This window comes from Bombina bombina, chromosome 7 (genome assembly GCF_027579735.1).
Source record: "Bombina bombina isolate aBomBom1 chromosome 7, aBomBom1.pri, whole genome shotgun sequence".
In the NCBI taxonomy this organism is placed as follows: Eukaryota; Metazoa; Chordata; class Amphibia; order Anura; family Bombinatoridae; genus Bombina; species Bombina bombina.
In genome coordinates this window covers 176,837,785-176,863,294 of record NC_069505.1, presented here as the reverse complement: position 1 = coordinate 176,863,294, position 25,510 = coordinate 176,837,785, and the positions used below count along the sequence as shown (strand labels likewise).

The 25,510-nt window shown below is 39.5% G+C and overlaps 1 protein-coding gene across 3 annotated transcripts in view; it reads left to right on the top strand.

Moving 5' to 3' along the window:
* KCNQ1 (potassium voltage-gated channel subfamily Q member 1) overlaps positions 1-25,510 on the top strand; it is a 507,180-nt gene that overhangs the window by 265,780 nt on the left and 215,890 nt on the right. For all 3 annotated transcript variants that reach the window (XM_053720436.1, XM_053720437.1, XM_053720435.1), the window contains one exon: positions 13,235-13,325. In XM_053720436.1, coding sequence (XP_053576411.1) covers positions 13,235-13,325 — 91 coding nt within the window. The remainder of the gene's footprint in view (positions 1-13,234; positions 13,326-25,510) is intronic.

The window sequence follows — 25,510 nt, the reverse complement described above, 5'->3', positions numbered from 1 at the left end:
GGAAACCATTCGAACGATCCTTCCTACCATCCAGGAAGGTCAATTCATGACCACGGTGGACTTAAAGGATGCGTACCTACGTATTCCTATCCACAAGGAACATTTTCGGTTCCTAAGGTTCGCCTTTCTGGACAAGCATTACCTGTGGCACTTCCATTCGGATTAGCCACTGCTCCAAGGATTTTCACAAGGGTACTAGGGTCCCTTCTAGCGGTGCTAAGACCAAGGGGCATTGCAGTAGTACCTTACTTGGACGACATCCTGATTCAAGTGTCGTCTCTGTCAAAAGCAAGGGCTCATACGGACATTGTCCTAGCCTTTCTCAGATCTCACAGGTGGAAAGTGAACATAGAAAAAAGTTCTCTGTCCCCGTCAACAAGAGTTCCCTTCTTGGGAACAATAATAGTTTCCTTAGAAATGAAGGTTTTTCTGACAGAGGCCAGAAAATCAAAACTTCTAAGCTCTTGTCAGGTACTTCATTCTGTTCTTCTTCCTTCCATAGCGCAGTCCATGGAAGTAATAGGGTTGATGGTTGCGGCAATGGACATAGTTCCTTTTGCACTAATTCATCTAAGACCATTGCACCTGGGCATGCTCAGACAGTGGAATGGGGATTATACAGACTTGTCTCCGACGATACAAGTAGATGAAATAACCAGAGATTCACTCCGTTGGTGGCTGACCCTGGACAACCTGTCACAGGGAATGAGCTTCCGCAGACCAGAATAGGTCATTGTCACGACCGACGCCAGTCTGGTGGGCTGGGGCGCGGTCTGGGAACCCCTGAAAACTCAGGGTCTATGGTTTCGGGAAGACTCTCTTCTCCCGATAAACATAATGGAACTGAGAGCGATATTCAATGCTCTCAAGGCTTGGCCTCGACTAGCAAAGGCCAAATTCATAAGGTTTCAATCAGTCATCATGACGACTGTTACATATATCAACCATCAGGGGGTAACAAGGAGTTCCCTGGCGATGGAGGAGCATCCGGGGGAGTGGGAACTCCATCTGGAAATCTTTGCCCAAATAACTCAATTATGGGGCATTCCAGACTTGGTTCTGATGGCCTCTCGTCAGAACTTCATGGTCCCTTGTTACGGGTCCAAATCCAGGGATCCCAAGGCGACTCTATTGGATACAATAGTAGCACCTTGGATCTTCAACCTAGCTTATGTATTCCCACCGTTTCCTCTCATTCCCAGGCTGGTAGCCAGGATCAATCTGGGGAGGGCTTCGGTGACCTTGATAGTTCCTGTGTGGCCACGCAGGACTTGGTATGCAGACCTGGTGAATGTGTCATCGGCTCCACCATGGAAGCTACCTTTGAGACAGGACCTTCTTATTCAGGGTCCATTCGAACATCCGAATCTGGTTTTCCTCCAACTGACTGCTTGGAGTTTGAACGCTTGATTTTATCAAAGCGGGGGTTTTCAGATTCTGTAATAGATACTCTTATTCAGGCTAGAAAGCCTGTAACTAGAAAAATTTACCATAATATATGGAAAAAATATATCTGTTGGTGTGAATCTAAAGGATTCCCATGGAACAATATAAAAATTCCTAAGATTCTTTCCTTTCTACAAGAAGGTTTGGAGAAAGGATTTTCTGCGAGTTCTCTGAAGGGACAGATCTCTGCTTTATCTGTTTTACTTCACAAAAGGCTGGCAGCTGTGCCAGACGTTTAAGCGTTTGTTCAGGCTCTGGTTAGAATCAAGCCTGTTTACAGACCTTTGACTCTTCCCTGGAGTCTTAATCTAGTTCTTTCAGTTCTTCAAGGGGTTCCGTTTGAACCCTTACATTCCATAGATATTAAGTTATTATCTTGGAAAGTTTTGTTTTAGGTTGCAATTTCTTCCGCTAGAAGAGTTTCTGAGTTATCTGCTCTGCAGTGTTCTCCGCCCTATCTGGTCCATGCAGATAAGGTGGTTTTTACGTACTGAGCCTGGTTTTCTTCCGAAGGTTGTTTCCAACAAAAATATTAACCAGGAGATAGTTGTACCTTCTTTGTGTCCGAATCCAGTTTCATAGAAGGAACGTTTGTTACACAATTTGGACGTTGTCCGTGCTCTAAAATTCTATTTAGATGCTACAAAGGATTTCAGACAAACATCTTCCTTGTTTGTTGTTTATTCTGGTAAAAGGAGAGGTCAAAAGCAACTTCTACCTCTCTATCTTTTTGGCTTAAAAGCATCATCAGATTGGCTTATGAGACTGCCGGACGGCAGCCTCCTGAAAGAATCACAGCTCATTCCACTAGGGCCGTGGCTTCCACATGGGCCTTTAAGAACGAGGCTTCTGTTGATCAGATATGTAAGGCAGCGACTTGGTCTTCACTGCACACTTTTACCAAATTTTACAAATTTGATACTTTTGCTTCTTCTGAGGCTATTTTTGGGAGAAAGGTTTTGCAAACCGTGGTGCCTTCCATCTAGGTGACCTGATTTGCTCCCTCCCATCATCCGTGTCCTAAAGCTTTGGTATTGGTTCCCACAAGTAAGGATGACGCCGTGGACCGGACACACCTATGTTGGAGAAAACAGAATTTATGTTTACCTGATAAATTACTTTCTCCAACGGTGTGTCCGGTCCACGGCCCGCCCTGGTTTTTTAATCAGGTCTGATGATTTATTTTCTTTAACTACAGTCACCACGGTATCATATGATTTCTCCTATGCAAATATTCCTCCTTTACGTCGGTCGAATGACTGGGGAAGGCGGAGCCTAGGAGGGATCATGTGACCAGCTTTGCTGGGCTCTTTGCCATTTCCTGTTGGGGAAGAGAATATCCCACAAGTAAGGATGACGCCGTGGACCGGACACACCGTTGGAGAAAGTAATTTATCAGGTAAACATTAATTCTGTTTTTGTAATTATTTTTTGATGTTTTATTGGCAGTTACTAAAAATGGCTGTCAAATCTGTTGCTAGGCAACAACATGCACACTCTTATACAGTGTACCAGCAGAGGCCAATATGAAATACTGTAACTGTTTTACACATTCCCAGTAGATGGCTTCTCTAAGAAGGTCATGTGACAGAATGCACAGAGAAAACCTAGCTTATAACATGGCATCTCCCTTTGCATCCTGCAGGCTATGGCCATTAAACACAGCATTTCAACAACACATAAAATGTTTCATTATTAAAAATGAAGCATTATTGCAGTATACATTCATCATTTATTTCACTTTCTTTTGTTGTAAAACACATCTGAATTGTACTTGGTCCACTTTCTCCCAGGCTTGGGTTAATACTTTTAGTTTTAGCTAATTTATCTGTGAGGTTTTATTTACCCCCTGCAACCTCACATTCTCTCTGATCATTTGCTTTTTTGTAAGGTGGATTATTGGTTTTGCATCAACAATATATTCAGCTATTAGATAAAGATAAACAGGAAAATATGTCTAATTATTTAAATACTTGTTACATTTCAGTGCTAAACCACCTCAAGGGAATAGAAGAGGTCAGGATACCCCAGTCTCTTCCCTTAAAGGGATAGTCTAGTCAAAATTAAACTTTTATGATTCAGATAGAACAGGCAATTTTAAAGGGACATTAAACCCACATTTTTTCTTTCATGATTCCAGTGGTCTCATGTGGCCTTCCCTTGTTAAAGGTAAACCATTAAATTGGGCTGTTAATTTGTTTTTAGGGTTCTAAGAGGTGTAACTAGTTGATGTTCTATATAGGCACTCACAAGATAAATATAAAGACGAGTCCAGTGTAGACTCCATCCATGCACTGCTTGGATAAATGTTACTTTTGACATTGTAATACAGTTCCAGAACGATCACTTCACTTGGCACTCACAAGATAAATATAGACAATTGTGTATGTCTGTTGTGGGCTACAACTCCCTACTACTTGGGTGAATGTCACTTACAGTTCCTAGTATATCTAGCACTTACTCAGTTCAAGCAGCCCGCATGAGCACAGGACACTTGGCCCCCAGATACATTGAGTTTGATACCCCTAAGATAGAGAATACCATTTTAAACAACATTCCAATGTACTTCTATTATCTAATTTGCTTAATCATTTAGATATCCTTTGTTGAAGAAACAGCAATGCACATGGGTGAGGCAATAACACGAGGTATCTATGTGCAGTCACCAATCAGCAGCTATTAAGCCTATCTATATATGCTTTTCAGCAAAGGATATCAGGAGAATGAAGCAAATTAGATAATAGAAGTAAATTAGAAGGTTGTTTAAAAAATGCATTTTCTTTCTAAATCATGAAAGAACAAAATTTGGGTTTCATGTCCCTTTAAGCAACTTTCTAATTTACTCCTAATTATGAATTTTTCTTCTTTCTCTTGGTATCTTTATTTGAAAAAGCAAGAATGTAAGATTAGGAGCCGGCCCATTTTTGGTTCAGCACCTGGGCAGTGTTTGCCTTTTATATCGGTTTTACAGACCACAGGCATCAATCATACTGACTTGTCATAAACACAATTTGTACTTGTCTTTATTGCTATTCACAAACTGACTCAAAGCCCAGTGCAGCCAATATAGAAATCCAAAGCTGGATACAAGCAGATGGATTCCGGTTTAGTCATTTCATCACACTTTTGCTTGGGGGCTTAGAATACAGTACCATTAAACGCCTGCCAGGAAAGCAGGTTTTCTAACCAGTTTGACATGTACTCTGCAGTATACTTTAAATTGGTTTGAACAGTAAAGTCTTTATCATAAATATCTTTGTCTCACTGTGTGCATATGGCATGAGCTGTTATACGTTTTATTCAAGTCATAGAGCATTTACAGGGTTATTGTAATGTAAAAATAGAATGTTTTCAGTTCATTTGAGCGTTAGTGTCACTTGCAAACAATGTGCCGGATACAAAGTGTAAAAGTGCAAGTGTTATGGTGCACTAATAATGCTTTAGCACTATCCATAACCCTTGTGTTCATATTACAAGTACATGGTAATTCTTGTCAGTGCAGATGCTGAAAGCCATTTTATCAAACTAATATCCCTCAGCTAACGGGCTTCTATCATGGTGCATGCTACAGTTATTCTTGTTGGGTAGCACAGATGTCAAAAACTGCTCTAGTGCTCCACTTCTGCTTAGGTAATGCAGTTTTTGGTTTGTTTATTTGCTTTATACTTTCCATATTAGTTTAATTGTATTAGGTCAAAACAAATATGCATGTACACTGGGTAAATTAAAGGGATACTAAACCCATCATAATCAGATAGAGTAGCAATTTTAAGCAACTTTCAAAATTACTCATGTTATGAATTTTTCTTAGTTCTCTTGCTATCTTTATTTGAAAAAACAGGAATGTACGCAAAGGGATAGTCTAGTCAAAATGAAACTTTCATGATTCAGATAGAGCAGAAATTTTAAGCAACTTTCTAATTTACTCCTATTATCAATTTGTCTTCATTCTCTTGGTATCTTTATTTAAATATAAGTTTAGGAGCCGGCCCATTTTTAGTTCAGCACCTGGGTAGCACTTGCTAATTGGTGTCTAAATGTAGCCACCAATTGGCAAGCGCAACCCAGGTTCTAAACCAAAAATGGGCCGGCTCCTAAGATTACATTTTTGCTTTTTTTCAAATAACAACTTTGTTTGAAAAAGCAAGAATGTAAGCACAGGAGCTTTCCGTTTTTTTGGTTCAGAACACGGGTAGCACTTTTTGATTGGTGTCTAAATGTAGCCAATAATCAGCAAGCGCTACCCAGGTGCTGAATAAAAAATGGGCCGCTATTAAGCTTACATTCAAATAAAGATAGCAAGAGAACGAAGAAAAATTGATAATAGGAGTAAATAAGAAAGTTGCTTATCTGAATCATGAAGGGAAAAAATGGGTTCAGTGTCCCTTTAAGGTAGTGAGAGGACATCCAAGATGAGATATGAGAAAGACAGTTAGTGAAAAAAATGGGTTTATGCATATACTAGTTGATAAGCCTGCCCAGAGGGCAGTCTATGCGTTAAAAATGTAACCCCCCCCAAGCTACACAAACTAAAAGTTAAAATACAGAAAAAAATAAACAAAACAAAAAATAATAAAATTAAACCTAAACTAGGTCCAGCTAGGAGTAGCTCTGTCTCTCCTGTCTGCCGTTTTTAACTTGCTTACCCTTGTCTAACTAACATTGTTTTCAAATAATAGCTCTTTTGGTGCCTTTTTAGAATATAAGTTAAACGTTAATCAGCCCTCGGATTGTAAGGGCTTAGCTTACTTTAGATATTGGCCAGCAGGCACTTGTTAACTATATGATCTCTCAGCATACTAATTATTTAAGACTGGGTTTAAGTGTTTTTAACTTTTTCTTCGCTACTTTTGTGTGAATGTTGGTTCCTAGGTATATTAATAAAGATATAAAGGTATGAATGATATGGAACATTTTAAAATATTTGATATAATCCTTATCTGAATCCTCTATTTGGAGTCTATATGATACTAAATCTGTGGTAATCTCTGCTGTGAATCCTATTGTATTCCTTATACAATTAGTTTTTCTAGTTGTTTAGTTCTGCTTCCTGAGATCCCACACCAGATATGGATCCCATTTGGTAATATTTTATATAACATATAGGTACATATATATGTTTTGTAATTCTAATACAAGGGACCATTTCTGTTATTATTTAACTCCAATTATCCCCCCATAACCTCTAATTCTAAAGTTAAACCTAAACTAATACCACTATAAAAATAAAAAATCCCCCCAAAATAAAAATACCCCCTAATCTAATACTAAACTACCAATAGTCCTTAAAATGGCTTTTTGTAGGGCATTGCCCTAAAGAAATCAGCTCTTTTACATTAAAAATAAAGTCCCCCCTAACAGTAAAACCCCTCACCCACCAAACCCCGCCCCCCAAAAAAAACTAACACTAATAAATCTAAACTACACATTGCCCCTAAAGGGGCATTTGTATGGGCATTGCCCTTAACCCTTTGAGTGCTAAGCACTTTCCCACCTGGGTGCTAAGATTTTGTAAGTTTTTATTTTTATTTTTTTAACAAACTTTTTTTGAACTTTTTTTTTTCAAACCCCCAAGACTGTTGGAAAGGTTAGGCGATTACCTTTCCAATGGTGGGTCTTGGGGGTCTGTAGCTGCTTAGATGCCTGAGATACAGGCTTCTAAGCAGCATGCCCCCTGCTCCTATACTTAACATTGTTAAGTATAAATAAATTTGCGCAGTGACGTCATCACGTTATTGCGCGTATCGTCACTGCGCATAACGCGAAGCCCCGGCGATGCCTGTCACTATGCAGGCCTGATCGCCGGGGTAGGAGCCCCCAGATCTCCCTCAAGGTGGGAGAGTGCTAGTGACTGCTCTGAGCCGTCGGCACCAGAGTGGGAAACTATGTGATGTCTCAGTGCCGTCATTAGCACTCAAGGGGTTAAAAGGGCATTCAGCTCTTTTTCACTGCCGTTAAAAGGGCATTCAGCTCTTTTTGAAATTGCCCAATGAAACCTAATCTAAAAAAAAAAAAAAAAAAAAAATAACACTAAAACCCCAAATAGGTATTCACGGTTTCAGAAGTCTGGTGGAGAAGGTCTTCCAGGTGGGTCCATCATTTCCATCCACAGCGAAGGCGGAGCAGAGGTCCGGAGCGGTCTTCCGAGATGTGGCGATCCTCATCGCTGATCATCTGTGGCGGTGGTCCTTGGCGGCATGGAGACTCCTCTTCATCCGATGTCTGTCGTATACTGAATATTGAATGCAAGGTACCGCAATCAATTTGGGGTACCTTGCATTCCTATTGGCTGAATTTTTCAAAACAGCCAATAGGATTAGAGCTACTAGAAGTCTATTGGCTGTTCAAATCAGCCAATAAGATTTCAATACCTCTCACCCCTGATTCAATCTTCAGTGTGCAGTGGACGATCGCATGAAGAGGAACCTCCACGGCTTCACTGAGGACCGCCGCCGCGGATCGCCACATATGGGAAGACCACTTCGGACCTCCGCTCCATGCCGCCTTCACTCCGCGCACATCTGGGAAGACCGCCACATCTGGGAAGACTACTCCGCGCCGCCTTCGCTGTGGATGAAGATGATAGACCCGCCTGGAAGAAGACCTTCTCCGCTGGGCTTCTGAAACCGTGAGTACCTATTTGGGGCTTTTTGGAGGTTTTGTTTTTTTAAATTAGGGTTTATTGGGCAATTTCAAAAAGAGCTGAATGCCCTTTTAAGGGCAGTGAAAAAGAGCTGAATGCCATTTTAAGGGCAATGCCCATACAAATGCCCCTTTAGGGGCAATGGGTAGTTTAGTTTTATTAGTGTTAGTTTTTATTTATTTTGGGGGGTTTGGTGGACGGGGGGTTTTACTGTTAGGGGGGACTTTGTTTTTAATGTAAAAGAGCTGATTTCTTTAGGGAAATGCCCTACAAAAAGCCATTTTAAGGGCTATTGGTAGTTTATTCTTAGATTAGGGGGTGTTTATTTTATTTTTTTCTTTCTTAATACTTTGTGTGGGCGGTTAGCTTATTTTTTTTCTTAATAGTTCGTACTCGCGGTTCGTTTTGTAAAAAAAATACTTATTGCGGGTGGTTAGTTGTTTTTTTTATTACTTAATGCGGATGGTTAGTTTTTTTTTCTGAAATACTTATTGCGGATGTTTTTTTTTTTTTTTTTTGTAATGCACCGTTTGCCTTTCCGGTGGATTTTGTGGATTCTTTTTTTTTTGTAATGCACCGTTTGCCTTTCCAGTGGATTCTGTGGATTCTTTTACCACCCTGCCATTTTGCATCCAGGTGAATTCTTTTGGCTGGGCGTGCAGCCAACACTTTGTTTGCTGCCTCGCGCTGCCAACATTCCTTTGAGGATGCATGCACAATTGCCGACGGCAACGGACGCGTTACAAACGTGATTATAGTATAGATGTGGTCTTCTAACTGTGTGCACCTTCAGTGAAAAGTGAGCGATTTTATTGTGCACAAACTATTTCGCCAACAAAAATGAAAAATCTTCTCATGTTATAGTGGCCAAAATAGTAGGTAAAAGCTAGCTGTGCTGGTCTCAAATTGCACAAGGAGTGCAGAATATATTGACCTGAAAAAAGGGTCAAGTGCATTGAAGACAAGCCTTGCCTAAAATGAAAGGTTTTGGACAGAAAACAATACAGATTTATTTTTTGACAGGTTAACTAAGCAAACATTACATGCTCTAACTAATTAATACATCATTTCCTTTTCCCTCTAACACTAATATTCTCATCTCCAGGTTCCTTGAATGCAGCTGTAGATTAAACATGTTAGTCTGATAGAGTTTCAGCTTACAGAATTCACTGTGTGATACTAAACATTATGCAGGGGTGAATTTCAGAATTCTGCATTTGTTTGCTAAATGAGCGCTGAATATGGCCACAGGCAGCTGCATTCAGCTATTTTCAGCACCTTATATAGCAGTGTGACAGTGAAACACAAAGATCTATGGCAATCAAGATCTCAACTTGGTAAATATAGAACTTTGTCTGTTTTTTGCAGGAGACACATAACTATCTCAACAACCTGCAAGTAACAGAGCTGTGACTTGTTTACCAGTTGTTAAAACCTTTATGTTCCCTCATGTGATGAGAAATTTGTTCTCCCTGTGGCAACTGCTTTACTTGAGATGGACTTGTAGATAAACTATATGCAACATCCATAGATGTCAGTATCGCTACACTACTGCTGACATCCTAGATTTACATAAGCATTCAACTGACGTTTATCCCCTTTGGCAGATGAAGGTTTTTTGTCTTGCTCAATAATAGCACCAGGGACAGATGGATAAATAGTGCTAGTACAGATAAGAGGTCCCCTATCATTCTTATATTGCCAAATCAGCGCTGCACTACACAAACCTTACTACATAACATTAAGTGGCCATTATGTGAGCTGAATGAGATGAGGTGTCCCTTCAACACCAAGTACCATCACTGGGCTCTTCCGCTTGGTCCAATTATGAACTTCTTCTGTTTTATATATCCACATCACTCAGTAACCCCAGTGTGCTTGCTTATATTGAACACCTTTCTGACAAATCCCTTTGCTATTCCATATCAGTGAAAGTTATATGTTTTCTTATACAGAATTCTTATTATGATTAGTAGCTACGTATGTATTATTCAGAATAGACAGCAATGTGCACTTTTCTCCATGGAGCTTTATATCCAACCTTGGAAGCCACTTGACACAATATCTGCTCCACAACAAGGAACTGAATCTCAGATAGGTCCACAGCTAACATAGTGTAAACGATACACAAATAAAGGAATACTAAATGGAATGTAATCGCAGGAGATTGCTGTCAATGATGTTGGTTTATACAAAAAAAATCTGCTCCACAGGAACACTGCTAATAATTTATATTGGTATAAAAAATGATAAAATAGCTCAATTAAAAAAAGCTCAACATGTTTCAACAGTCATAGCCATCTGTTTCAAGGGCATTCAGACATACAGATAAGAGCTATTTTACAAGTTGTTTTATACAATAAATTATCAATGAGATGTTACCCAGAAGAACTCAAGTGGTGGGGGTAGGGTTGCCACCTCAGCCATGTTTTCCTGGATACTTATGAGTTACACATGCTGCAGGGTTTGCAGGGAGGAACATGTATTGTGTTTCTGGACAGCACTATTCATATTCCTCCCTGCACACCCTGCTGCATGTGTAACTTATAAGTGTTCTGTATTTTAAGGAACGGGTGGCAACCCTAGGTGGGGGGTGGGACTATGTTAGAGCCCGTATCTCCTGCTCTGTTTTAATTAGAGGGGTATGAGACCCCTCATGTGAAAGAAAGCATTGCCCTCTTTTAAATAAGGGGCCATACCCCCTTGAATGTTTAGGCAATAACTGTTGTAATGGTCATTACTTTCCTCAAGTACATACTTGTCCAGCGAGGGGACTGTTATATAGCCCATGTTTCCCCCCTCATAAAAACAGGTGTAAGACACCTCATGTTATTAGTAGACAAGTGCCCTAAAAATGTAATGTATGTACTGTATGTTTGGCTCTTAATTAACCCGTATCCTCTAAAGACATTGGTTGTTAGGAGAAACTCCCACAGCTGTATTGGTAGAAATGGAATAGCTTCCACAATCACAACAATTTTTTTTTCAGAACTATAGCATTTGTTTTTCTTTAAAAAAAAAAACATATTTTCAAATGTTTTTAATAGAATAAAGACAAGAATAGTCTGTTTCCACTCTCTTCAATGTAATAAAAAACCTGTGTTTTTTGTTTTTTTGTTTTTTTTAAAGGGACATAATACTCATATGCTAAATCACTTGAAACTGATGCAGTATAACTGTAAAAAGCTGATAGGAAAATATCACCTGTGCATCTCTATGTAAAAAAGGAAGATATTTTACCTCACAATCTCCTCAGCTCAGCAGAGTAAGTTCTGTGTAAAAAGTTATACTCAGCTGTTGCCCGGCTGCAGCTAAATTTTTTTTTTTAAAAAATGAAGAAATGAACAGCAGCCAATCAGCATCAACAGTGCTGAGGTCATGAACTCTTTTACTGTGATCTCATGAGATTTCACTTAACTCTCATGAGATTTCATAGTAAACTTCCTTTACTTGATTGGTGAAATACGATGAGTGTGCACGAAAACTCGCTCCTTCTGCTGTCCCGGGACAGATATACTGATTTGCTGCTTAGAAGTCCTTTACAATGGGATGTGGCTACTGAGGAACTTTTGAGGTAAAATATCTTTCTTTTTTACATAGCGATGTTCAGGTGATATTTTCTAGTCAGCTTTTTACAGCTATGCTGCATCACTTTCAAGTATTTCAACATTTGGGTATCATGGCCCTTTAAATACAAAAAAAGATTAAAATATTCATGTAATATTCAATCAATTCCCTTATGTTAGCTTTAGGATACATTACTATTTTGGTGGAATAGAAAAGAAGAAAATAGTCTGTTTCCACTCTCTTCTGTAATCAAAACCTGTGATTTTTTTTTTTTTATTGATTTTTTTTATTTTTTTTTAATCAAATACAGATTGTAATTTTACCAAAATAATATTCAAATATTCATTTAGAGGGATATGAAATCCAAAATGTTTCTTTCATACTTCAGATAGAGGAGCAATTTTTAACAACTTTCTAATTTACTTCTATTATCATATGTCTTTGTTCTCTTAGTATCTTTTGTTGAAAAGAACACAGAATATCATGGGAATGAAGCAAATTTGATAATAATGATAAATTAGAAACTTTTATAAAATGCTATGTTGTGAATGAATCACAAAAGAAAATGTTTGGGTTTCATATTCCTTTAAAGTGAATGTAAATTTTGATGATAAAGTGCCCAGTTTTTAAAAATTTGATTAAAAATAGGGGCACTTTAATTCATCAAAATTTACATTTCACTTGTGTTGTGAAAATACTTACCTTTTAATCTTGCAAACTGCTCCAGCTTCCCCCGGTCGTCGCAAGCCTCTTCTTAAATGACGGATCGTTCATCCTCCAATCACGCCTCCCCCCCCCCCCCGGGGGACTCACTGTCTGATTCAACGCAGTGATTGTAGGAAGCCAGATTCCTCATTTTAGACCCAGGAAGTGGCTTTGCGACGGGCAGAGGAAGCGATGTAGCGGCTGTCAAGATTAAAGGTAAATATTTTCACAACACAAGTGAAATGTAAATTTTGATGAATTATAGTGCCCCTGTTTTTAATTGAATTTTTAAAAACCGGGCACTTTATCATCAAAATTTACATTCACTTTAATATTCCATCAATTCCCTTGTGTTAGCTTTAGGATACATTGCTATTTTTTTTAAATAATTGTCTTAAAATTATTTCTATAGAAGTTTGAAATGTGCTTGACTCTGTTTGAATAAAGGACATCCTGCAAATTAAAGGGACATAGAGAAAGCAATTTTAAACAACATTCCACTTTACTTCTATTATCTAATATGCTTTTTTCTTTAGATGTCCTTAGTTGAAGAAATAGCAATTCACATGGGTGAGCCAGTCACACGAGGCATCTTTGTGCAGCTACCAATCAGCAGCTAATGAGCCTATCTACATATGCTTTTCAGCAAAGGATATTAAGAGAATGACGTAAATTAGACAGTTGTTTAAAATTGCATGCTCTTTCTAAATCATGAAAGAAAAGATTTGGGTTTCATGTCCTTTTAAGTTCCAGCTGTCTGTATGTAGCAATAACTCCCCAGCATTCAGGATTATTAGATATTTGAAAACAAATAGTGACACTTTCCTGCAAAGATAAATTTATCTCATTTACTGTTTTTTTCCCTGTCTACAGATTTCTTATTGTTCTGGTATGCCTAATATTCAGTGTACTTTCTACAATACCGCAGTATCTTAATTTGGCGACAGACACCCTATTTTGGATGGTAAGTAATGTCAAAAGAAAGTTTTATGCAAACCGTGGTTCATTGTACATTGTACTGAAAATGTCTGTTGTGTTTATTTAAAGAGCACCAGCTGAATATTTTACTTAACTTTTTTGATGCAAAAAATGTTTTTTTAAGATCCAGTTAAGTGAAGCTAAAAGGGAGCGCATAAAAAGTACATTTTTAAATCTTCTATTTTAAATGGTATGGAGAACATTTTAGGTAGATTTTAATGAAGATATGTCAGTAGCTAATTGAGTAAAATAATTTTTAAATGTATTTGGCAAAACGTTATCCCACAACATCACATATCAAATGTAGTATGAGAGTTTAAAGAGACGGTCTACTCCAGAATTGTTGTTTAAAAATATAGATAATCCCTTTATTACCCATTTCCCAGTTTTATGTAACCAACACAGTTATATTAATATACTTTTTACCTCTGTGAGTACCTTGTATCTAAGCCTCTGCAGACTGCCACCTTATCTCAGTGCGTTTGACAGACTTGTATTTTAGCCAATCAGTGCTGACTTCTAGATAACTCCACTGAAGTGAGCACATTGTTAGCTAGACAACACACATGAACTACCACTGTCTAGCTGTGAAAAACTGTCCAAATGCACTGAGATAAGAGGCGGCCGTCAAGGGCTTAGAAATTAGCATATGAGCCTACCTAGGTTTAGCCTTCAACAAAGAATGCCAAGAGAACAAAGCAAATTTTATGATAAAAGTAAATTGTAAAGTTGTTTAAAAATTGTACCCTAGCATGAGCTGACATGCCCTGATCTTGGAGGAGGAAGAGGAGGAGACTGTGCATAGGCTGCACCTGTGCATTAGTGCACCTGAGCACCTGTACAGACATCACTCCCCTGCAGTTACACCTTGGCGGTTTGTAGCGCTTGGATCCTTCATGTTAGAAGGAAATTCTGCAGCTGGTTAAAGCCAACACACCAGCTACCCTCCACAGCGTAAACTGATATCATACGCTTAAGATAAAAGACCTTTCTCTGGAGAGACTAATAACCCATTTGAGCATTTTACTGGGTAAACTTACCATAATGAAAGAATAATACCCTGGCTAGCAGCACAAGTGAAGCGCTGACTTTTTTTCTTGATGGAGGAAATGCCGGGCTAACCAGACTTCGCAATCCGCAGCATAACAGCACCAAGAAGCAGCCTGCCTTGAATTATTCCCCCTTGCTAAACTGAAGCGCGGACCCTCACAGCAACTTACCGGCACCTGACCTGCCTCGGGGGCAATCAAGCCCGCTCCCACCCACCGGTGCTGCGTGTGGTGAGCGGATGGATCATTGAGCTCAGCGCTGAGGATAGTGAACCTGGTTTCATTTCCTCCTCTCCTCCCCCGGAACTGCGCGGAGGGATTCGGAGACGGAGGCACTCAGCATACCGGGACCTGCTGAGACCAGCTGGAAGGACACCCCGCTAAGCCCGGTAAGCGTCTAAAGATTGCAAAGAGTTTGAAAGGTTGGGATTCAGAACAAACTTTCTTTTTTGCTCCATACCCAACTTCAACTTGAAGCACAAGGAACATATTGGGGTAAGGGGGAATAATCTGTGTCTTTTTACCTGATCCATACTTGGCAAAACTCTGCTCTCTGGCTTATGCTAAAGTTGAAATATTGAAGGCATTTAACTGAAATTGACTTTTCTATCCTACAAGTTTTGCTGCTTAAAAAAAAAAAAGAAAAAAAAAAAAAAAAACCTGCTTAAGAAGTTAAAATCAAGCTACTTTGAGAACAACTTCCCCTTTAATGAATAAAAGGCATAGCAAGGAAGTAAAATTATCTACAAAAACTATAAGAACTCTTTTATATCTTTGCCTTGATAACGGACTAAAGTATGCTTAAAAGCTAGATTCATATGTAACTGGCTTAAGAACTACCTTTTGTATTTATTAATCTCAGTAAGAACTGCAGCAAGGCTTTTTGGCCTATAGGAACTTAGATTGTTTTTTAAATCAGGAACTGGGTATTACTTTAATATCTAAAAATTAAGTATCTGTGCAGCCTTTTTTTCTATCTTTATAACATGATATATTTTCTACTTATTGGCAAACATAGAACCCATTCTTTCCAGTGAGTCTGTTAACCTCACTAAAAAGGGAATTTGTATTACTCTTTAGAAAAAATACCAGAATTTGTTACAACTTATAATAATTGTATAATTGAATGGCTTATCCCTGTTATTGTAGTCACTAAATTTCTTTACTAGATATTTAAAGGAAAAACTATAGAAGTGAGATTTATAGGGGTGATATATAATTTACAAATAGTCTGTATTTTAACTAATTGAGAGCCTAAAGGGCCAGAAATCTGTCACATTATAAACCACAGCACCTGTAAGAATACTGATACAATAGTTACTCAAAAAATTAAGATCTTGCTGCAGAGGCTGTAATATCTCTTAAAGAACAGATCTATATTAAGCATACAAAGTTGAAATTTAGTATTCCAAAATCGTATAAGCAATTAGAAAAGGCTTCTACATGAGATCTCTGCCTCTTTCTTTGGAGCTAGTGAACTGGCTGTGTTAATTAATAGCTCATGGTTTAATGAGAATCTTTCTTTTCTTTAGCACAGTAGTCTCTATTTACATTCCCTGCCAATTCTGGTCCAAACTCACATAAGAACATATTAATCACCCCTTTTCTTTTTCTCCAACATAGGTGTGTCCGGTCCACGGCGTCATCCTTACTTGTGGGATATTCTCTTCCCCAACAGGAAATGGCAAAGAGCCCAGCAAAGCTGGTCACATGATCCCTCCTAGGCTCCGCCTACCCCAGTCATTCTCTTTGCCGTTGTACAGGCAACATCTCCACGGAGATGGCTTAGAGTTTTTTAGTGTTTAACTGTAGTTTTTATTATTCAATCAAGAGTTTGTTATTTTGAAATAGTGCTGGTATGTACTATTTACTCAGAAACAGAAAAGAGATGAAGATTTCTGTTTGTATGAGGAAAATGATTTTAGCAACCGTCACTAAAATCCATGGCTGTTCCACACAGGACTGTTGAGAGCAATTAACTTCAGTTGGGGGAACAGTGAGCAGTCTCTTGCTGCTTGAGGTATGACACATTCTAACAAGACGATGTAATGCTGGAAGCTGTCATTTTCCCTCTGGGATCCGGTAAGCCATGTTTATTACGATTGTAAATAAGGGCTTCAAAAAGGGCTTATTAAGACTGTAGACTTTTTTTGGGCTAAATCGATTGATATTAACACATATTTAGCCTTGAGGAATCATTTTATCTGGGTATTTTGATATAATAATATCGGCAGGCACTGTTTTAGACACCTTATTCTTTAGGGGCTTTCCCAAAGCATAGGCAGAGCCTCATTTTCGCGCCGGTGTTGCGCACTTGTTTTTGAGAGGCATGGCATGCAGTCGCATGTGAGAGGAGCTCTGATACTTAGAAAAGACTTTCTGAAGGCGTCATTTGGTATCGTATTCCCCTTGGGGCTTGGTTGGGTCTCAGCAAAGCAGATACCAGGGACTGTAAAGGGGTTAAAGCTTCCAAATTTGGTGTGCAATACTTTTAAGGCTTTAAGACACTGTGGTGAAAATTTGGTAAATTTTGAACAATTCCTTCATGTTTTTTCGCATTTGCAGTAATAAAGTGTGTTCAGTTTAAAATTTAAAGTGACAGTAACGGTTTTATTTTAAAACGTTTTTTGTACTTGTTATCAAGTTTATGCCTGTTTAACATGTCTGAACTACCGGATAGACTGTGTTCTGAATGTGGGGAAGCCAGAATTCCTATTCATTTAAATAAATGTGATTTATGTGACAATGACAATGATGCCCAAGATGATTCCTCAAGTGAGGGGAGTAAGCATGGTACTGCATCATTCCCTCCTTCGTCTACACGAGTCTTGCCCACTCAGGAGGCCCCTAGTACATCTAGCGCGCCAATACTCCTTACTATGCAACAATTAACGGCTGTAATGGATAATTCTGTCAAAAACATTTTAGCCAAAATGAACACTTATCAGCGTAAGCGCGACTGCTCTGTTTTAGATACTGAAGAGCATGACGACGCTGATATTAATATTTCTGATGGGGCCAGGGAGGTTTTGTCTGAGGGAGAAATTACTGATTCAGGGAACATTTCTCAACAAGCTGAACCTGATGTGATTGCATTTAAATTTAAGTTGGAACATCTCCGCATTCTGCTTAAGGAGGTATTATCCACTCTGGATGATTGTGACAAGTTGGTCATCCCAGAGAAACTATGTAAAATGGACAAGTTCCTAGAGGTGCCGGGGCTCCCAGAAGCTTTTCCTATACCCAAGCGGGTGGCGGACATTGTTAATAAAGAATGGGAAAGGCCCGGTATTCCTTTCGTCCCTCCCCCCATATTTAAAAAATTGTTTCCTATGGTCGACCCCAGAAAGGACTTATGGCAGACAGTCCCCAAGGTCGAGGGAGCAGTTTCCACTTTAAACAAACGCACCACTATACCCATAGAGGATAGTTGTGCTTTCAAAGATCCTATGGATAAAAAATTAGAAGGTTTGCTTAAAAAGATGTTTGTTCAGCAGGGTTACCTTCTACAACCAATTTCATGCATTGTCCCTGTCGCTACAGCCGCATGTTTCTGGTTCGATGAGCTGATAAAGGCGGTCGACAGTGATTCTCCTCCTTATGAGGAGATTATGGACAGAATCAATGCTCTCAAATTGGCTAATTCTTTCACCCTAGACGCCACTTTGCAATTGGCTAGGTTAGCGGCTAAGAATTCTGGGTTTGCTATTGTGGCGCGCAGAGCGCTTTGGTTGAAATCTTGGTCGGCTGATGCGTCTTCCAAGAACAAGCTACTTAACATTCCTTTCAAGGGGAAAACGCTGTTTGGCCCTGACTTGAAAGAGATTATCTCGGATATCACTGGGGGTAAGGGCCACGCCCTTCCTCAGGATCGGCCTTTCAAGGCAAAAAATAAACCTAATTTTCGTCCCTTTCGTAGAAACGGACCAGCCCAAAGTGCTACGTCCTCTAAGCAAGAGGGTAATACTTCTCAAGCCAAGCCAGCTTGGAGACCAATGCAAGGCTGGAACAAGGGAAAGCAGGCCAAGAAACCTGCCACTGCTACCAAGACAGCATGAAATGTTGGCCCCCGATCCGGGACCGGATCTGGTGGGGGGCAGACTCTCTCTCTTCGCTCAGGCTTGGGCAAGAGATGTTCTGGATCCTTGGGCGCTAGAAATAGTCTCCCAAGGTTATCTTCTGGAATTCAAGGGACTTCCCCCAAGGGGGAGGTTCCACAGGTCTCAGTTGTCTTCAGACCACATAAAAAGACAGGCATTCTTACATTGTGTAGAAGACCTGTTAAAAATGGGAGTGATTCATCCCGTTCCATTAAGAGAACAAGGGATGGGGTTCTACTCCAATCTGTTTATAGTTCCCAAAAAAGAGGGAACGTTCAGACCAATCTTAGATCTCAAGATCTTAAACAAGTTTCTCAAGGTTCCATCGTTCAAGATGGAAACCATTCGAACTATTCTTCCTTCCATCCAGGAAGGTCAATTCATGACCACGGTGGATTTAAAGGATGCGTGTCTACATATTCCTATCCACAAGGAACATCATCGGTTCCTGAGGTTCGCATTCCTGGACAAACATTACCAGTTCGTGGCGCTTCCTTTCGGATTAGCCACTGCTCCAAGGATTTTCACAAAGGTACTAGGGTCCCTTCTAGCTGTGCTAAGACCAAGGGGCATTGCTGTAGTACCTTACTTGGACGACATTCTGATTCAAGCGTCGTCCCTTCCTCAAGCAAAGGCTCACACGGACATTGTCCTGGCCTTTCTCAGATCTCACGGATGGAAAGTGAACGTGGAAAAGAGTTCTCTATCTCCGTCAACAAGGGTTCCCTTCTTGGGAACAATAATAGACTCCTTAGAAATGAGGATTTTTCTGACAGAGGCCAGAAAAACAAAACTTCTAGACTCTTGTCGGATACTCCATTCCGTTCCTCTTCCTTCCATAGCTCAGTGCATGGAAGTGATCGGGTTGATGGTAGCGGCAATGGACATAGTTCCTTTTGCACGCATTCATCTAAGACCATTACAACTGTGCATGCTCAGTCAGTGGAATGGGGACTATACAGACTTGTCTCCGAAGATACAAGTAAATCAGAGGACCAGAGACTCACTCCGTTGGTGGCTGTCCCTGGACAACCTGTCACGAGGGATGACATTCCGCAGACCAGAGTGGGTCATTGTCACGACCGACGCCAGTCTGATGGGCTGGGGCGCGGTCTGGGGATCCCTGAAAGCTCAGGGTCTTTGGTCTCGGGAAGAATCTCTTCTACCGATAAATATTCTGGAACTGAGAGCGATATTCAATGCTCTCAAGGCTTGGCCTCAGCTAGCGAGGGCCAAGTTCATACGGTTTCAATCAGACAACATGACAACTGTTGCGTACATCAACCATCAGGGGGGAACAAGGAGTTCCCTGGCGATGGAAGAAGTGACCAAAATCATTCTATGGGCGGAGTCTCACTCCTGCCACCTGTCTGCTATCCACATCCCAGGAGTGGAAAATTGGGAAGCGGATTTTCTGAGTCGTCAGACATTGCATCCGGGGGAGTGGGAACTCCATCCGGAAATCTTTGCCCAAGTCACTCAGCTGTGGGGCATTCCAGACATGGATCTGATGGCCTCTCGTCAGAACTTCAAAGTTCCTTGCTACGGGTCCAGATCCAGGGATCCCAAGGCGGCTCTAGTGGATGCACTAGTAGCACCTTGGACCTTCAAACTAGCTTATGTGTTCCCGCCGTTTCCTCTCATCCCCAGGCTGGTAGCCAGGATCAATCAGGAGAGGGCGTCGGTGATCTTGATAGCTCCTGCGTGGCCACGCAGGACTTGGTACGCAGATCTGGTGAATATGTCATCGGCTCCTCCTTGGAAGCTACCTTTGAGACGAGACCTTCTTGTTCAGGGTCCGTTCGAACATCCGAATCTGGTTTCACTCCAGCTGACTGCTTGGAGATTGAACGCTTGATCTTATCGAAGCGAGGATTCTCAGATTCTGTTATCGATACTCTTGTTCAGGCCAGAAAGCCTGTAACTAGAAAGATTTACCACAAAATTTGGAAAAAATATATCTGTTGGTGTGAATCTAAAGGATTCCCTTGGGACAAGGTTAAGATTCCTAGGATTCTATCCTTCCTTCAAGAAGGATTGGAAAAAGGATTATCTGCAAGTTCCCTGAAGGGACAGATTTCTGCCTTGTCTGTGTTACTTCACAAAAAGCTGGCCGCTGTGCCAGATGTTCAAGCCTTTGTTCAGGCTCTGGTTAGAATTAAGCCTGTTTACAAACCTTTGACTCCTCCTTGGAGTCTCAATTTAGTTCTTTCAGTTCTTCAGGGGGTTCCGTTTGAACCCTTGCATTCCGTTGATATTAAGTTATTATCTTGGAAAGTTTTGTTTTTAGTTGCAATTTCTTCTGCTAGAAGAGTTTCAGAATTATCTGCTCTGCAGTGTTCTCCTCCTTATCTGGTGTTCCATGCAGATAAGGTGGTTTTACGTTCTAAACCTGGTTTTCTTCCAAAAGTTGTTTCTAACAAAAACATTAACCAGGAGATTATCGTACCTTCTCTGTGTCCGAAACCAGTTTCAAAGAAGGAACGTTTGTTGCACAATTTGGATGTTGTTCGCGCTCTAAAATTCTATTTAGATGCTACAAAGGATTTTAGACAAACATCTTCCTTGTTTGTTGTTTATTCTGGTAAAAGGAGAGGTCAAAAAGCAACTTCTACCTCTCTCTCTTTTTGGATTAAAAGCATCATCAGATTGGCTTACGAGACTGCCGGACGGCAGCCTCCCGAAAGAATCACAGCTCATTCCACTAGGGCTGTGGCTTCCACATGGGCCTTCAAGAACGAGGCTTCTGTTGATCAGATATGTAGGGCAGCGACTTGGTCTTCACTGCACACTTTTACCAAATTTTACAAGTTTGATACTTTTGCTTCTTCTGAGGCTATTTTTGGGAGAAAGGTTTTGCAAGCCGTGGTGCCTTCCATTTAGGTGACCTGATTTGCTCCCTCCCTTCATCCGTGTCCTAAAGCTTTGGTATTGGTTCCCACAAGTAAGGATGACGCCGTGGACCGGACACACCTATGTTGGAGAAAACAGAATTTATGTTTACCTGATAAATTACTTTCTCCAACGGTGTGTCCGGTCCACGGCCCGCCCTGGTTTTTTTAATCAGGTCTGATAATTTATTTTCTTTAACTACAGTCACCACGGTACCATATGGTTTCTCCTATGCAAATATTCCTCCTTAACGTCGGTCGAATGACTGGGGTAGGCGGAGCCTAGGAGGGATCATGTGACCAGCTTTGCTGGGCTCTTTGCCATTTCCTGTTGGGGAAGAGAATATCCCACAAGTAAGGATGACGCCGTGGACCGGACACACCGTTGGAGAAAGTAATTTATCAGGTAAACATAAATTCTGTTTTTTATCCCCACACTCACTCCCAGCACTTTTTTTTTTTTTTTTTTTTCACTCTCAGCACCTCTTTTTTTTTTTTCACTCTCAGCACCTCCTCTTCTTTTTTTTTTTTTTTTCTCTCACACGCACACACATTGATTGAACCCTTTTGCTTTTCTCTCTCTTTCTGAGTATAAGGACAAATATATCACTTCCCCCACTTGCACTCCCAAGACTAATCCAGGTATGGCAGCAAAATCAAAGGAGCGCAGAACAAAAAACATAGAGAGCCCTGTAGCACCACACGACTCTATTGCTCAATCACAGAGCATAAGCTCCATAGAATCTCAAAACACACAATCTTTAGTCTCTAGTATCCTAGAGGCCATATCACCTAAATTTGATTCCCTAAAAAATGAAATAAAGCAGGACATCGCATCACTAGCAATAGAAGTGAAACAGTTCGCTGGTAGACTACAAGAAATAGAACAGAGAATTTCTGATCTTGAGGATAAGACAAATATTCAGACCCCAAAAATTGAGGGAAACCAAAAGTTAATAAATAAACTCCAAGCTAAAATAGATGATCTTGAGAATAGGGCAAGGAGGAATAATTTAAGAATTATAGGATACCCAGAATCTGTACAGCAAGAAGATTTAATGAAATTCATGACACTCACACTCCCTCAATTGCTGAACATTCCCCCACCACCTACGCCTTTTCTGATAGAGAGAGTTCACAGATTGGGGAGATCTCCAAATGTCTCTAAACCAAGACCAATTATCGCAAAATTTTTAAATTATCAGGATAAATTGCTGTTTATGCAATATTACAGAAAAAAGCAGCTCTTGGTCTATGAGGGCTCAAAGATATTGTTATTTCAAGATTTCTCTATGGAGATATCTTCTAAGAGAAAGGAGCTCTCCCCAGTCTGTGGAAAAATGCTAAAGGTCGGCTGGCAAGCCACAGTTATCTATCCTGCTAGGCTCAAGGTAACTGTAGAAGGTCAAACTTTTTTTTTTCAAACAGTAGCCGAGGCAGAGAAAAAATTAGCAGAGCATGGGTTTTGACCATCGCTTAGATAAATTTTTTCTATGTTTCTTTTTCTCCCATACCATCAATAAATTCTTGCATATCTACACCATGATATTAATAATAGATAAACTTTTTGTAATTCCAGAGCTGAGGGAGACCTTTATTTCTTTCCTTTTTTCTCCTTATTTATTTATTTATTTATTTATTTTTTATTTTATTTATTTATTTATTTATTTATTTTTATTTTATTTTTTTGTTGTTGCATATCTGCTACTTACACCAATAAATATATACTAGATGGGTAAAAATCTTAGACTCACAACATGGAACATAGGGGGAATTACATCCCCTATTAAACGAAAAATGATTTTATCACACCTACAAAGGATTAATACATCAATAGCATTAATTCAAGAGACACATTTAAATCTAGAGGAATCCATGAAACTTAAATCGACATGGGTGTCAGAAGTAATTTGCGCTCCGACCTCCAATAGAAAAAACGGGGTAGCTATTTTACTAGGAAAAAAATTAGTATATGACAAACTACTCACAATAGTAGACTTAGAAAGCAGATATTTAATACTAAAATTGAAAATAGCAGGATCTATATATACAATATGCAACTTATATGCCCCCAACACAATTAAACCAGAATTCTGGGACTCCCTCCAATCTCAACTACTTCAAGTAGCAGAAGGTTATGTAATAGTTGCAGGTGATTTTAATATGGCACCCCGATGTCCCCTCGATAGACTGAGAAGAGGTACTGCGCAAAAAAAAACTAAAAAAGATAACTTGGAAGCAAAAATTTTTAACACTATCTTTCAAAATCTAGCCGTCAGAGATATCTGGCGGGTCCAAAACCCGGATTTAAAAAATTATACATGTTATTCAAAGGCATTTAAATCATTATCCAGAATTGATCTTATTCTAGTAAATGATAGCTTATATCAAAGAGGAGCCAGAGCTACCATTTCAGAAATTTGTATCTCAGATCACGCCCCTGTGATGCTAGATATCCTAGTAAATAATCTATCTACAAGAAGAGCGCGTTTTTTCTATCCAAAATATTTAAATAACGATCCGAAATTCAGTAATTGGCTAAAAAATAAACTAGAAGAATTTTTTCAGTTTAATATTGGATCAGTATCTAACTTCTCAGTTGTCTGGGAGACAGCGAAAGCGGTATTAAGGGGAGAAATCATCGCCTATATGGCGAGGGGCAAGCGTAATTCTCGATTAAAGCAAAAGCAACTAACAGCAGCAGTAAGTAATGCTTATAACAGATTTTTAAATTTTCAATCAGAAGAAAACTGGACTAGATATGCCAAATTGAAAAAAGAACGGGATTCCTTCTTAACAGCCTCAACAATTCGATCAGAACTAAAATATCAAGCGAACCTATATAAATATGGAAATAAATCAGGTAAGCTGCTATCTAAACTAGTAAAAAACTTTAAACAATCACCAACAATAGAATCAATACAGATCAAGGATAGTCATTTGAATGCCCCAGAAGACATATTGGAATCTTTTTACCAACATTATAAAATAATTTATTCATCTACACCTATGGATAAGTCGGCTAGGGATGTGTTCTGGAAAGAATTAAAGATCACGAAATTCAAATCTGAGTTCAGCCAGAAATTAAATGGGCCCATTTCTGAGCTCGAAGTCTCAAAAGCTATCCAATCATTAAAACTTGAGAAAGCTCCAGGTCCGGACGCAATGCCTAACGATTTTTATAAAATCATGGCACCTACCTTAATTCCCCACTTAACTAAACTCTTTAACCAATATTTCTCAGGCGAGGTCCAAATACCAAATACATTTTTAGAATCTAATACTATCTTTCTACTTAAACCTGGGAAAGATCCAGCGAACAGGGACTCATATAGACCAATAGCACTGTTAAACTCAGATTATAAGATATTCACATCAATTTTAGCAGCAAGATTACAAGAGGGGATAGCAGATGTCATTCATAAAGACCAAGTGGGCTTTATTCGCAACCGCAGTTCAGCAGCAAAAATTAGGCAATTACTTCTAATTATTGACTACTTTAAGAATGTCGAAGAGAGTACATTGAAAGAACAGTCTGATGCCGCAATATTAGCGGTAGACGCCGAAAAGGCATTTGATCGTGTTAATCATGAGTTCTTATTAGATGCCGTACAACGCTTTGGAATTGATAACAAATTTTATAAACTGGTGGAAAATATATGTTTATATTCATCCACGAGTCTAGTTATTAATGGGCATGTATCAGATACAATTAGAATGGAAAGAGGAACCCGTCAAGGATGTCCTCTTTCACCTCTATTATTCAACCTAGCAATTGAACCACTTGCACTGAAAGTTAGACATCAGATTGAGGGCATAAAAATTCATAAAAAAGAGGTGAAGGTCTCCCTATATGCCGATGACCTGCTACTATATATCTCAAACACATCGTCAAATATTCCCAAATTTAATAAAATAGTAGATTTATACGGTCGATGCTCAGGATATAAAATAAACAACACAAAGTCTGAACTATTGTGGCTGAGGAAAACGAAAGATTCCTGCACAAAACATCCTTACAAACTAGTTACAAGTTCCTTTAGGTATCTAGGAATCATAATATCAGATAATCCTAAAGATTGGTACTCTCTAAATATATCTCCTATATTAAAACAAGCTCTGAGCTATATG